The sequence below is a fragment of the Rhinolophus ferrumequinum genome, chromosome 26 (genome assembly GCF_004115265.2).
Source record: "Rhinolophus ferrumequinum isolate MPI-CBG mRhiFer1 chromosome 26, mRhiFer1_v1.p, whole genome shotgun sequence".
In the NCBI taxonomy this organism is placed as follows: Eukaryota; Metazoa; Chordata; class Mammalia; order Chiroptera; family Rhinolophidae; genus Rhinolophus; species Rhinolophus ferrumequinum.
Window position 1 is genome coordinate 9,019,875 of NC_046309.1, and position 16,108 is coordinate 9,035,982.

General features: G+C 37.8%; 1 protein-coding gene across 7 annotated transcripts in view; it reads left to right on the forward strand.

Moving 5' to 3' along the window:
• BRAF (B-Raf proto-oncogene, serine/threonine kinase) overlaps window positions 1–16,108 on the forward strand; it is a 121,598-nt gene that overhangs the window by 31,101 nt on the left and 74,389 nt on the right. For all 7 annotated transcript variants that reach the window (XM_033098790.1, XM_033098787.1, XM_033098789.1 and 4 more), the window contains exons 2-3: window positions 5,828–5,929; window positions 15,385–15,648. In XM_033098790.1, the coding sequence (XP_032954681.1) occupies window positions 5,828–5,929; window positions 15,385–15,648 (366 nt within the window). The remainder of the gene's footprint in view (window positions 1–5,827; window positions 5,930–15,384; window positions 15,649–16,108) is intronic.

Consider the following 16,108-nt stretch of genomic DNA (forward strand, 5'->3'; position numbering starts at 1 on the left):
TTAAATCCTCAGCCTCTTCCTAACCTTAAATTGGTTCCAGACACCTGTCTGTCCCTTGATTGTAGCACTTCCGCCTTTTCCAGTGAAACTATTTCTTCACAACCCACAGACTTCAGAACCAAGATGTTAGTGAGGAGTGACTAAGAATTAGTAATGTCCTCCACTCTCCAGTCCCTCTGCCCCATGATTTTACGGGCCGGACAGAACGCTAACTACCCACCCACCGCCTCTCCGTCTGCACTCAGGCGTTGAATGTACTGCTGTAAATGTACGTCATAATCCGCAACAGGGCTTGGTCACTGTCGGGCCATGCTGCTGCTGCTGCTTCACTTTCCCTATTAAGACTGCGTTTCCTCTCATGCTAACCTCTCAGCTCCCACTCTCTTCTGTGGACCTCATCTCAAACTTTATTGAGAAATGAGACGCAGCTCTCTTCTCAGCACCACATCTACAAACCTATCTGCATTTGTCTGCATGTTCTCTGTCTGCCTTTCAGTTGTTATCAGAGACCTTCCCTGACAGTCTAATTCCTCTTCTTGGCGCTCAGGTTCCATCTCCTCTTACAGTCTCTAAGAGCGTCTTTCCTGCAGTTAGTATCTCTCTCCACATCATCAGTTCTGCCTTTCTTGGATTTTCTCTTCAGCCTGCAAACATGCCCTGTTATCTCCAGCCCTGATACATATGGAAACATATGGAAACATATGGAACTGTGATCACCCAATATGTGCAGATACGTAAATCTCATCCTTTCTGGTGTCTTCTCGCCACTATTTCTTGTTCCTGTTCTTATCCAGTAAGCTTTCTGCACTGAATAGTTTTTCTCCTACCTCAATGTCTGCTTCTTCTCAACCATTTTTGTGGTCTCTTGCCCTTACCAGTCCTCCAAGTATTGGTAGACTCTAGGGTTGCGTCTTGTTTGCCACACTCCCCTGGAGATCTGCTTATTGGTATGCTGTGACACTTAAATGTATCTCCTCCTGAGTTTTAAAATGCATAGCCAGCTGCCTCTTTGGTCATTTAATCAACCTCTCCCATGGGTGAAATAATGCGTATATCCTTCCCTCATCATTCCCCTCTTCAATAAATGACATCACTGCCCGCCTTGTTGCTTACACCAAAATTTTGGAGTCAGCCTTGATTCTTACTTTTCTGTCACCCTTCCTCATGTCTAATCCATCAGTGAGTCTTATGTTCTCTTCTTCTAAAATATATCCCAGATTCACCAATATTTCTCTATTCACTGCTTCCCTTGGTCCAAGGAATCACCTTCTAGTTCTTTAATTCTCTCTTGAGCTCTCATCTGTTATTTCAACTGAGGTTTTATTTTAACGACTGTGTGATTCAAAATTCAGATATTTATAATTTCCTCATGCTTCTTTGTCACGTGTGTTGTCTTTAAGCTTGTAGATTTTCTAGAGTTATCTCAGTAGAAACTTCACCTTATATTTTGGTCTATAATTTATTAGCTTTGATTTCCCTGTCAAGGTGATTATATTTGTTTTCTATTTTACAGGAATTATTCAGATTTTCCCCTGAATGACTGATGCTCTAGTCTTCTTGCTTTCAGTACAGTGATTCTTTTAAAAATCTTCTTTAAAATTTAAGACCATGTCTCTCTTTTTTATTATAATCATTATTATTATTATTATCATTACTACTACCACCTTTGGTAATAATCATTTGTTTTCTGGCATCTATTAGATTAGTCCTGTAATTTCCTCCCTTGGCCTATTAAGTATTATATATCAGGATTCCTAATGAATGACTATCCTTGCATTAAAAAACATATAGAGTCCTAATTTATGTTTAGGAGTTTGTCTTTCCTTACAGATTGGATTATTTTATAGTTTCATTTTATCTTTTTTGGGGGGGATTATCTTTGTCGAGTTTGGCATCTGGATTTTGCTGGCTTCGTAAAATGAATTTTGAAGATTTTCAATATGCAATCATCTGTTAATGATTGACAATGTATTTTCTTTAAAGGTTTGATAGACACCAATCATAATAATCTGGAACCAATGCCTTCTTATTGGGAAGAAGGGAGCCGGTAGCTGTTTTTTGTGCCGTTGTTGCTCTTCAGTTCCTTCCATAGTATGTCTGCATTTATATTTTAATATAGGTATCTTCTGAGCTAGGCTTTAAAAAAAATTTTAACCTTTTTTTGGAGAAGGAATTTTGCCATTTGTAATGTCACTAGAAATGATCGATTGTTAATTGCCAGGTTGTAATTGCTGTGGTTTATTGAAATCAAAACAGGGCATGAAATGTGGTTCCTTTCTTGATTTTTTTGTTTTTGTTTTTAATTCTTTCATTTCCCTTTCAGGATTGTTGTAACAGATTTTCTTGTTTTTCCAAGAAAGCATTTTAAGGCCAAAACTATGTATCTACTGTTAGTTTTACAGTATCTTATTCTATTTTATAACGTCTTTTTTATATCTCTCCTTTATTAGTGTTAATCAAAATTCTTTCTTTTACTCTTGTTGGGAATTCTGAAAGAATTTTCTCTCCAAGACTCCTCTTCTCTAATTCCAACTAGGGCTCATAGTGATTTTTGTTTATTCTTTGGATATAAAATTACTTTTGTTTGGGGAGATAAGAAATCTGATTTCCAGACTTTCATGGTCTGGCCCTGCCCTGTTTCACCCATCATCATTTTCTTCTCCCCAGCAAGAAAATTTCATTCTGATCAACTCCATCTCCACTTTTCCCCCCTACTCATTCCCCATCTCTAATCTTTTTTTTCCTTTTCTCCCCTTCCTTTCTCCCATCCCCTGGAGGAAAGGTTTTTCATCCTAACTGCATATGAGTTTTGTCTATGGAGCTTTAGGAAAAAAAAGACTGTGGGTGATAGAGTCCTTAATTTGCTGGATTGGAAAGAATCACTGAATAGGATTAATTTGTTTCTCATTCTAATCTGAAGACAGCTTAAATCTTAGTTCCAGCATTAACTGAATACCTGTTAGGATTAAGACACCAAGATAAGTGATGAGAGGACAAAAGATGAATAAAACATGTTTGTGGTCTCAAAGTAGCTAATAAACATGAAAAACCATCAATTTTAGGATATCAAATTCTTACTACAGAGCAGTTCTGCCTGGGTAGTCATTATAGGGAGTTTGTTATTTTCTTAAACACAATGTAGGAAAACAAGTATGGGGCGGGGCGGGGGGGGGGGGTCAGGGATAGATCAGAAGTTAGTTTTTGTTAAGTTTGAGGTGCCTATTTTCTTAGTAGAAATATTCATTAGGGCCAGCCCATTGACTCAGGTGGTTTGGAGCGCCGAGGTCGCCAGTTCGATTCCCACATGGGCGAGTAAGCTGCGCCCTCTACAGCTGAGATTGTGAATAACTGCTCTCCCTGGAGCTGGGCTGCTGTGTGCTGCCACAGGTCACCCTGGCTATCGTGTGTGCTGCCATGAGCGGCGGGTGAGTGGCCGACCAACGACCGGCGACCAACTACGTGGGAGGGTATTCGGAGGTGGGGGGAGGCTCATAATCCCAGCATGGACCAGGGAGCTGTGTCCTACACAACTAGACTGAGAAACAACATCGTGAACCGCAGTTGGGGGGGGGTCAGAAGAAGGGAGGAAAATAAATAAAATGAAAAAAGAAATATTCAGTAGGCACTTGGACAAAAAGATTATGAAGTTGAGAGAACAAAGCTGGACTTAAAAATTCGGGCTTTCTCAGTCCATATTTGACATATAAAGCCACAAGATTGGGTAAGGTCACCTGGCGAGTAAGTATGCCTGGAAAAAAGAAGACATCTGCTACTCTTGGGGGATATGAGAAGTGAGCCAAGGGAAATACTGCAATATCTGACTGTCGCAGAACTTTGAAACTTATGTCCTTTCTTCTCAAACTTGAATATGAATCGTTTAAAGTTCAGTAGGCCTGAGATAGGTAGGGCCTGTGATTCTAATACTCTGAAAAATTTCCAGAAGGTTATGCTGCTCGTGGTCTATGGGCCATACTTTGAGTAGCAAGGCTTTATATGACAAAAGAGACATAAAGTGAAAAATAAGGAAAGACTGCAACATTTGTAGGAGAATAAGGGTTAATACCCAGAATAAAGGGTATCTGCAAATCAACAAGACAAAGAAAATAGAATAGAAAGGGGAAAGAATATGTATAGGGAATGTTCCAAAAGGAAATTTAAATGACCAGTGAGTATGAAAAGTGCTCAACTTTCTGGGAAATACAAATTAAAACAAGATCACCTTTTCCCTTCAGATTGGCAAAAGTTTAGAAGTTTGTCAATTCCCAGTCCTGGTGGGATTGTGGGGAACAGGTGGACTCACACCCTGTGAATAGGAGTATGACTTGGAATTTTTTTCTTTTGGAAGGCCGTTTGGCGTATTTACGAGGTTTTTAAATGTGCATGTCCTTCAATCCAGGAATCCTTTGCTTTGATATTGAAAAGGAGAACTTGCACCTTTGCCCAGAAAGGCCGTTCAGAACTATTGATTGAAGCTTTGTTTAGAGTTGAGAAAAATGGAATAATTTAAATATCCTCTAGTAAGGAAATTATTAAATAAGCCAGGGTTCCTAAACCCCTTTGCTTGCTTTTCCCCCTTGTACATGTTTAAATTTTCTCACATTTTTCATTATAATTTTAAGTAGTTTAAAAGGTCATAGTTTCTAGTGTATATTATATTTATGTTAAATACATTTTTGGTCACACATTAAAACTGAAGGTTTAGATTTATAAGAGAGTAATCTACCACATAGTATAATTTGCAAACCACTCCGATAAATTGGACTTATTTTTCATCAAGAAAAAAATTTGACTTTTTGTTTACCTTAAAATAAACATGTAATATGCACCTGTATTATAGCCACCAAACTTATGAATTGTAGGCTGGTTGGCTGGATAAATGATAAGACTTGGAGCCTTGCCAAGATTTTGTTTCATTGATAAACTAAGGTCTTGCTCTTAGTTTTCCCCCACTTTTCTCTCAAGGGATTTTCCTTTGTCTTTTGTTTGTTAGATACTTTGGAGTTTCTACATCAGAGAACAATACACCTTACTTACTAGTAGGATTTGAGATGGATAAGAACACTCTTTTATAAAGTAGACATTTACAAGTAGCAATTTTAAAAGTAGAAGAAAAAAGGAGAACTAGTTTTTAAGCAGATTGATTGGGAAGACTACAAATAGATGTTAGGGATCTAGAAATTAATTCTTCTAAAATTATTTATGTCCACCTAACCTTAGGATACCATTGAAGTTCGAACGTCATAGGAATAAACAGTGTCATAACATTATTATGAAATGAATGTATTTATACTTATTATAACCATTTAAAAGGATGCTTATATAACTATTTAAAAGGAGCAAAATATATATGTATTGACATGGAAAAAGTTCTGAGGCATGTTGTTCAGTGAAAAAAAACAAGTCTTAAAATATTTTTATATATTATATTTGATTATCTGTATTTTATATTCTATATATGTATTTATGGTTTTTACTTGAGTAGAAAGGAGATGTGGAAGGATGCATACCAAACTATAAACAGCACTTGCCTTTTTGGCAGGGGCCCCAGGAATGTGGGAAAGGTGAAAAGAGATTTTCATCATTTATTCTGAATTCTTGTGTCTTACTTGAATTTTTATAGAGAATATATTGTATTACTAGTGTAGAAAACAATTTTTTAATGTTTAATAAAAAGGAAAAACCACTATATTAAATGATCTCTAAGGTCTCCAAACTCTAAATTTCAAGGAATGCTGGCAGTTACTGCAATATTTTAATAGAAATGTTATAGTATTTCTAATTCCTATCCTAAGTGATTTTATTTAAATTGTTTTTAAATATTTTTTAGGTGTGGAATATCAAACAAATGATTAAGTTGACACAGGAACATATAGAGGCCCTATTGGACAAATTTGGTGGAGAGCATAATCCACCATCAATATATCTGGAGGTGAGTTTTTGAGTATCATATCTAGTAATTCTGAAAAGAAAAAAATGAACCTATAAAAAGCATTTGTAATGATAATGGTCATTTTAGGGGATAGGATTAGAAATAGATAATGGGAAGAGAGAAGAATTAACATTGTCTTTATTATGCTTCATCTTGTTTCACTTGTTACAAATGTGTAGTATTTGTAATTTGGAGAATGTCAAAACTAAAGAAAAAATCATATATAAACTTCAAAATATTACTCTCGTTAAAAAAAAATTATTAAAAAAGAATAGAAAGCTTTCTGCGGTGGAGGTCAGCAAACTAGTTACCATGTTAGAAAACGGGGAGAATTTTGTAAAATATCTTTATTCTAGAACATATTTCCCCCAAATTGGTTTTTGCTTCCTTACAGGTAAAATTTACAGTATTTAAGTAGCTCAAAATTGCTTAGCATTGTGGTTTAATAGTGCTTTGAGGCTTTTGTATCAAGCCTGGAGCTTCACTGTAAGTTGATAGAGTTTGTCATTGCTCTTAATACTATGAGGTAGTAGTTACTGTTATAATCACAGATAAGCTTCCTTGGCATTGGTTTCCTTATGTAAATCACTCACGTCCCACAGCGAGCACCTGGGTGGGACCTGGGCAGTCAGGCTCCACAGCCTACACTGCTTAGCTACACTGTCCCTAGCAACGCTGGTTCCAGCTATAATCACTAGTCATGCAAGGATCTAACCCTAAATTACAAATGATCGGGTGACCATTTGCCTTCAAATGCCAGAGACTTTCAGGCATGGATTGCCAGACTCCTAAATTTCTAATTTAATAATATAGTTACTTTTTTTTTTCAATGTTGCCAACTTTATTTTGTGGATTTGTGTCAGAATGTTTAGTTTACAAGTGTGGAGGCTCTAACTATATCATTTGCTTTGAGATGTACATTTAAAATGATTTTATTGTTTAAAGCTTCATTCAACATCAAAATTACCTTGGGTAACTTTTGATGACTTACATCTGTGGGCTAAGCTAATAGTGGTTTTTTTTAAACAGCACCTTGCCTGAACATGACTTGAAAGAAATTAATATATTGAAAAAATATATTTGAACCTTTATTCGATTACTTTAATTACACCATTGAACTGTTTGACTTGAATTATCTGACTATTCCAGTTGGTGTACTTTCTATTTTCTCATTGTGTAGGCCAATTTGCCTATCAGTCCGCATGTCTGGTTCACTGGTCTTTATAATTTCTGTGCAATAACTAATGGCAAGGACTAGATGCACGACTGTGTAAAGAGATTACACACGATTCTATCCTACTGCACTTCAATAGTATGTAGTGTGTGGGGATTTACAGGGGCAGCTTGAATTTCCTGGGTGATCACTGGACCAGCCCTGTTTTAAGGACCCTAGCTAGTCAGTCACTCTCCACACCCTGACATGAGGCTGTTACCCTCAGTCCACATTTAAAAATCTGAGGGGGCAAGCCTCCTGAACTGGCGCTCATACCCTTAATTTCCTGGGAGCCCTGTGAACTTGGGGCCCCCAGTAATTAAGCGCAAAAGCACTTCCCGCTGCACTGGGCATCCTTGCTCTTCACGTGCTGCCTGGGACTCACTGAGAACTGACACACGTCCCCTACGCCCAGTGAGGGAGCCATCGTCCATCACCTAGACTCTGGCTTACGAAGCTTTGTGTACTTCTGTAGGTGCCTGTGTCGTGCCCCGTGATGCACAGAATCTAACCTTCACAGCGGCGCTGTTTAAGCTGTTCAGGCTCACTGGGGCACGTTCACTCTTAGCCCCACACTTGGAACGGTATCCAAATAAGCAGTTGGCCCTAAATGGTACTTTTTGTAAAAAGGTCGCGGCTACACCTGAGGTGCAGATAAGTTCATGCACCTCAAGACCGAAGCCAGTTCCTGTCAAGTACACCACGCCCTTAAACTAGCCAGGGCCAGGGCCCGTTCCTCATCTGTCTCCAGAGGCCGTGCACGCCGCAGTTAACTGGAGCTGCAGGTCTCACTGATCACGCCAACAGGACCGCTGGGCCTTACAGGGCAGGCACAGGAACGTGCAGGGCACTGAGGAGCAGAGCCTCCAGGATCCCCGACGTCTCCCTGAGCATGTCGTCCTGGGCTTTAAGGGCTGAGTCCTCACAGCGCCCTGGGAACCTGCCCAGCAGCTCAGCACTGCGTGTCACTTACAGTTAGGCAGACAGCCCCACTCTTGCACAGCCTGTGCTCTGGGCCGCAGCCTGACCTGGGGCCACGCGCAAGCACGGAGGGGACTCAAAGGCAGCGAGCTAATTACTTTCTAAAGGGCAAGTTAATCTGCAGTATTTCAGGAGAAAGTAAATTTGCATTTCTAAAATAAACTCAGAAGTCTGGAAATAACCATTCTCTTCTTCATATGGCTTATCCCAGAACACGCTACCAGTTAAGTCAGTGCTAGGACTAGAATTCATACCTCTGAATACTGCTTAGTGTACTTTCTAATATCCCATGCTGTCTGTTTTACTTATGTCTGTGGAGGACAAGCAGAGGCAAATGGTCCTGGAGAAAATAGTAATTCTTTGTTAATCAGAATTAGACAACTTAACCAGCAGTTTTTCTGCCAACCATTTTTCTGTGGGAGACTCCCCCCCACACACACACACTCAGGTGTAATATATTTGCATCTGTAACCATTTCTCACTATAGCAGGGATTCCCTGCCCCCTCCACAGTCTTCAGGCTTTTTCGTTGTCACATTACATCTAACTAGGACAGCATACAGCACATCATACCTCATAGGTTATATCATTAGCATGTAGATTCTTATTCTTGGGACTCACAACACAAGTTCTCTGTAGAAGGCAATAAAATATAGTGGGTAAGATGAACCATGATTCACACAGGCCTTACGTTTGAATCCTGGCTGTGCCTTCTTCTGCAGATAGGGTGTCTAACCTGCCTCTACCTCACGTCATTGGTGAAATAGGAATAACATCACACATGTGGTAATTGAAGATTATTTGAGTTGGTAATTATGAAATAGCATAATTCCTGATATATATTAAGAGCTCCATAAGTCTTTGATTCATTAATTCAACAGATATTTATCGAGTGCCTGCTAACATATTTTTCTAGGCTCTAAGGATATAACAATTTAAAAAAAATCTCTACCTTCAAGCAGCTTATAATTTAATCCAGAGAGGGGGTTACAGACAATAAACATAAATGAGTTAAAACATTCACCTTACCATTGTTTGCTATATTGAGGAGGAGCCTGGCTGGAGATGACAGCATTCTCCCTGGGAAACCTGACCAGGCCCAGGGAAAAGACCTGTGGGTACTGACATTTGAAGGCCCTTCAGTGAAAAGCCAGGTCTGCTGATTACCCACTGAGACCCACCATTGTCCTTTCTGTCTCTGAATTTGACTACGCTAGGAACCTCATATAAGTGGAATTATAAAATATTTGTTCTTTTGTGACTGGCTTATTTCACTTAGCATAATGTCTTCAAGGTTCATCCATGTAGTATGTGTCAGAATTTCCTTTTTACTTAACATTAAATAATATTCCTGTGTGTGTGTGTGTGCGCACGCGCACGCGCACATACACATGCCACATTTTGTTTATCCATTCATCTATTGATGGATAACCATCGTTGGTTGGTCGTTTCCACCTTTTGGTTATTGTGAATAATGCTGCTGTTTACGGATATACAAATACTTGTTTGAGTCCCTGATTTTACTTCTTTGGGTATATATCTGGAAGTGGGATCAACTGAATCGTGGTAATTTTATATTTAATGTTGTAATGAATTACCATACTGTTTTCTACAGCAGCTGCATTTTACATTTCCACTAGCAATACACCAGAGTTCCAATTACTCCACATATTTGCCAACACTTATTTTGTTTTGTAATACGATATGGTTTTGATTTGCATTTCCCTGATGACTAATGATGTTGACTATCTTTCCATGTGCTTATTAGCCTTTTGTATTTCTTTTTTCTAATTTTTCAGTTACAGTTGACATTCAATATCATATTAGTTTCAGCATAGTGTACAGCATAGTGGTTAGACATTCATAGAACTTACGGAGTGGTCTGTCTCCCCTCCCCTCCGCCCACCAATACATTTGTTTTTCTTCTATGGAGAAATGTCTATTAAAGTCCTTTGCCCATTTTTTAATTGGACTATTTGTTTTTATGTTGTTGAGTTGTAGGAACTCTTTATATATTCATAAAATATACCCTGAATATCAATCTTAATCAGATAGATAATTTGGGAATATTTTCTTCCATTCCGTGGGTTCCCGCTGCACTCTGTTGATGGTGTCCTTTGATATATGAAAGCTTTTTATTTTGATGAATCCAACTTACCTATTTTTCCTCTTGTCGCCTATGCCTTTGATGTCATATCCAGAAAATCATTGCCAGATTCAATGTCATGAAACTTTTCCCTATGTTTTTTCCTAAGTTTTATAGTTTTAGTTATTATGTTTAGGTCTTTGATCCATTTTGTTAATTTTTGTATGTGGCGTAAGGGGAGGATCCAAATTTTGCATGTGCATATCCAGTTTTCCCAGTACCTTTTGTTGAAAAGTTCTTTCCTATGGAAATTTTGACAAATGCCCCTGTCAAAATCATTTGACTGTATACATGAGAATTTAGTTCTGGGCTGTCTCATTATGTATGTCTATCTTTATGGCAGTACCACACTAATTTGATTACTGTAGCTTTGAATAAGTTTTGAATCAGGAAGTGTGAGTTCTCCAACTTTGTTCTTTTTCGAGATTGTTTTGGCTATTTGGGAATCCTTTGAGAGTCTATGAATTTTAGGATGGATTTTTCTATTTCTGTGAACACACTGGTGTTTTGATAGGGGTTGCATTGAATCTATACATTGCTTTAGGTAGTATTAACATCTTAAGAGTCCTTAACTCTTAAATATGAACAGACATCTAAGAATAACCAAATATTTTAAGAAAGCTTGTAACAGGAAAGATAACAGAAATGGTCAAAAGGAACTCAGAAGCAGTATAGAGAGCAGAAGAAAACTTGAAGATAATTATAATTAACATCACAGATAGGAGAAGGTACAGTAATCTGTTCTTATTGCAAGTGTTCTTGTTGTAATACAAAATCAGTTTACCATAAATGTAAGGCTTTATTTCTGGACTCTCAGTGCTATTGTGTTGTTCTATTAGGTTGGTGCAAAAGTAATTGCGGTTTAAAAGGTTAAAAATAATTGCAAAAACCGCAATTACTTTTGCACCAACCTAATATATGTGTATTCATATTCTAACACCACATGTCTTGATTACTATAGCTTTATAGTAACTTTTCAAATCAGGAAATGTGAATCCTATAACTTTGTCCTTCTTTTTCAAGATTGTTTTGGTTATTCCAAGCCCTTTGCACTTCCATATGAATTTTAAGATCAGCTTAACCATTTCTGCAAAAGAGCCAACTAGGATTTTGATAAATGTTGCACTGAATCTGTAGATGAATCTGGGGAGTCGTCTTAATAATAAGTGTTTTAGATTTTTTTTTTAGTTCAAAAATAAATGCCATGATCTGTGCCCTCAACTTAGAGTTTAGTAGAATCAAGAACTCAACTAAGTAATACAGTGATGGCAGTCATAACCACGAGAATTACTAGTACTGCTTATTACTACTAATAAAAATATTTATTGGGTTTTTCTATGTGGTAGTCTCTGTAGTAATGTTTTACTTATATTATCTCATTTAATCCTCACAAAATTATTTCACAAACGAAGAAAAAATGCAAAGAAGCATTTGGTAATACCTTTAAAGGAGGTGAAGAGAAAGAACAACTTTCATGGATTTTTACCAAGCCGAGCTTTGAATTAGACTTTGAAAAATAAGTAGGATTTTCACAAGGAATTGAGTTTTGGAAAAGCTGCGTCCTAAAGAAGTATCTGGTATCTGCAACATCTTGAAAACCAAGAGAATTTTGTTGATGGTGGTGGCGGTGGTTGCGATGTCGTTTATGTAGGAGGACTTGCTCACATTTGTAGGGTAAGAAAAGCGAGAAAAAGGGAAAGTTGGATGAAATAAGAGAAAATTGGGATAATGATGTACCAAAGCCACCATAGAAGAGTCTCTGAACACCCAGTGCTGGCACTAAATTGAGAGCAGAAGAGGGATGGAGAAAGATGTGGCGAACTGGTTAGACAAAATAGAAAAGGAAGCTTTTATTTGACAGCTGTGATCTTCAGAGCAAATTCGAAGGTATTGCTATTTTCTGAGTGAATTCAAGTTTGGGGAGATGAAGTTAGAAGTCAGCAAAGCATAGAAAAAGTTGGAATAAATATTGTAAAGAATTTAATGTTATGTTAAAAATAAGTAACATTTTGCAGGCAGTAGTGTGAAGGACTGAGTTTCGTGAATTGATAATAGAACTAATTGACCTAGTTTTATTATTTTCTCCAGCAATATGGGGTTAAGTGCTGTACATGAGAAATAAACAAAGAACATTCTTGAAACAAGTATGAAGAAGAGAGAAAAAATGGAATAATTGAATGGTAGAATTTACCCAAGATTGGTATTTGACCATCAAGTTGGTAAAAGAGTAAGAATGAAAAAGAGCCAGAGAATCTAAGATGCTATCAGTGGCATTGTTGAGATAGTGAGCCACAAAGCATGGGAAGTAAGACAACAAAGACCCAAATCTGAGAAACCTTAAGGCAATAATGTTGACCACGACCAGATTAATGTGGTAGTGAAAAGGAAACTTAAGACAATGGGATAGGTAGGGCCAGCCCGGTGGCTCAGGTGGTTGGAGCTCCGTGCTCCTAACGCTGAGGTCGCCAGTTCGATTCCCACACGGGCCAGTGAGCTGCGCCCTCTACAGCTAAGATTGTGAACAACGGCTCTCCCTGGAGCTGGGCTGCCGTGAGCAGCCAGAGTTTGGCATGAACTGCCATGGGCTGCTGTGGTCTGACGACCGACTGCCTCAGCCCAGGGGAAGCACAAGAGCTGTGTCCTACACAACTAGACTGAAACTGAGAAACAACAGCTTGAACCAGACCAGAGTCTGGGGGAGAAGGGGAGGTAAAAGGAGGAGGGAACAAAGAAGATGGGATAAATGTGTATACACGGATGTGGGAGGTTCCAAATTGAGATCTTGTCATCATTTGGAACTCTTGTAAAGAAGTGTAGTATATCTCTGGATCTCGAAGGTGGAGGGGACATAAATGCCTTTAGTCCATATTGAACGCAGCAAGGATAATGGGGTGAAATAATGGGGTGAAATGAGCCAAGCCAGTACAACAAGGTAGGCGAGTGCCTTGGTAGATTGCAGCAGTGACAGTGGAGAGAGGTGAAAGGAGTAAATGTCTTGTATTTAAGAAAAGGAGGAGCTATGGATAAATGCAGTGAAGTAAAAGTTTTTAATCCACAATCGAGAGAACAGTGTATTTTCAAAATTAAGGCTAACATTTTGATAAAGAACATTAAGAAAATTGATTGTTTACATTTATTACTTTTCCTAAGGCTAACTTTGTATAATAAATGTGCTGCCCAGATGACAGTAAATAAGAATATTTGATGTGTGCAAGGAGGAACTTTTGTCTCCCAGACTGCATGTGTGTAATCTTCAAAGGGTAGGAATTGCGTCGGTCTTTATTTTTATAGTCTGAGCCCCCAGAAGTGCCAGGTACATGTATGCTCAGTATATATTTCTTGAATGATTAGAAGTTCAATAAGTGGATCAGGTTCAGAGAGCTGCCCTTAAGTCATTAGCCCTGGGAACTAAATGTTAAATAGAAATGCAGCTCAGAAAATTTTGAATTGATTTGGTTCTTATGCCCTAAAATGCAATGAAACATTTCAGGGTCGGGTAGGGCAACTAATAGGTTATAAAGGAGATGGCATTTTGATATAGTTTAGCTCTTTACCTCAGTAGCTCATTTTAGTATTTCCTTTAGTATTTTCTTCTCTTCCCCCACCCCCAAATTATATGCTAAGGTCTAGCATACCAGATGCAATGGCCTTTTTTGAAAATTTTTCTTCACTTTCATTTACCTTTGATAATTTTTCCTTGCTTGTAGAATGAAGTTCAGGCTTCATAGCATGATATATACACTCTCTACAATCTGGTCGCTTACCTACTTTTCCAGTCTTATTGTTTCTCTTTGTTCCTATTCTTCATTTAAATTCCACAGATATATATTGATCCCGTACTGTGTCCCAGGTATTGTACGACATTGAGCTACATAGTCTATGATTTTCCTATTTAAAATGTTCTACCTCCTTGCTTTGTTAACCAGTTTCTCCTGTACACTGTACTCTCTTCTCCCCCACTGAACTCCATCTGTCTAAATGCTAACCTTCCTCATTCTTGTATCAAGAATGTTCTTTGTTTATTTCTCATGTACAGCACTTACACAAATAAAAATACATTCCTCTGCTTTCCTGCAGCCGAATCGTGAACTCCTTGAGTGATGGGAAATGCCATTTCTAAGTCTTTTATTCTCCCTTGTAGCCTTTCATAAGTGTTTGTAGTACTGTATCTGGGGTGTAGGGAGAAATGATGGATCGTGATGTAGGGGAGGGTGATTGCCTTAAAGAACCCCCGGCATGTATAGTGCAGTTCATTCCATCTCTTTACTTTCAATATCTTTGGATTTTCAAGATTCTTCTTTCTTTTAGAATCTGATGTCTTATGTGGTCATTTGACTTTATAGCCTTAAGTCAAATGAAACTTCTAGAATGATACCCGATGGACAGTGGTCCCACAATTTCTTGACTGTAGGGTCTAAGCCACCTTTTCAAATAAAATTGTATTCTCTAAGCAATATTCGGTAGGGGAGGAGGTCTTCAGAGATCCATAGTGACAAGAGTAAAGTATTTTAAATTGATAGCTATTTCAGAAAGATGATACATCTTCTAAGCCCCATTTAGGAAGTTTTGGTGATGACAGCGAGATCTGGCACTATTTACCTAAGTCTTATTGTTTGAGAAATCTCTCTAATACCTCATCTCCTTTTCAACTTCTTTTTCTGTTCTGGGGGAGGAGGGGTATGGGACTTACTGTGCCTGTAACTTTTTGGAAAAAAATAGAATTTTAATGGAAAGGATACTTATCCTTGATGTAGTGTAATATTTTATGTTAGAGATGTGGTTTGGAAGGTCAATTGGGATTTGACCAAAAAAATTGGAAATACTATCTTTTTTTATTAATAGATATTCTAGACGTCTCATATAAATTTATATATATGTACATATATATAACATATATATGTTTCTCAATGTAATGTCGTATCTTAGAACAAAAGATTTATCAATATAAAGGTGAAACTATTCATTTACAGTACTTCCAGCGTTTATTTTGTAACTTATAACCTAAAACCCTGTTAGCTAGATAAAGAGATTAAAAACAAGGACTTAAATTTTATATTTCCTTTTGCTATTGTCACGAAAAAGTCCAGATTCAATGTAAGTCTACTTTATTTTATAGGCCTATGAAGAATACACCAGCAAGCTAGATGCCCTCCAACAAAGAGAACAACAGTTATTGGAATCTCTGGGGAATGGAACTGATTTTTCTGTTTCTAGCTCTGCATCAACGGACACCGTTACATCTTCTTCCTCTTCTAGCCTTTCAGTGCTACCTTCATCTCTTTCAGTTTTTCAAAATCCCACAGATGTGTCACGGAGCAACCCTAAGTCACCACAAAAACCTATTGTTAGAGTCTTCCTGCCCAACAAACAGAGGACAGTGGTGAGTCAACTTTTAATATTATCATTGCCTTGTCTTTGTATTCTTCAGAAGGATCTGTTGTTGAAAATGAAATATATATATTATCACTTCATACTCAGGGGTCATGCAAATTGAAGCATCCATTTCAAACAAGAATGTAAAAGACATGATTATTTGATGCCAAAGTCTATTTTCCTTAACTCTAACAAATAGTATTGCTTTTAGTGTCAGATTTGGCATTTAAACCTGTCTACCAAACTTGAACCACACACTCAAGTCTAAGTACTAGTTAGCATTGATCACAATTTCAAGACTTGAGCTTACTTGTTGTCTAATATGTATCAGGTAAGTCATTCTTCACCCTTGAGAAATCCCTGTTCGGATTTATTGTAAATGTTGGATTTGCAGTATGCTTGGTATTTTTCCTCCTGTTTACATAACTTTTCATTTTTGATCATTAGTATCACCATTGGGACAGAGT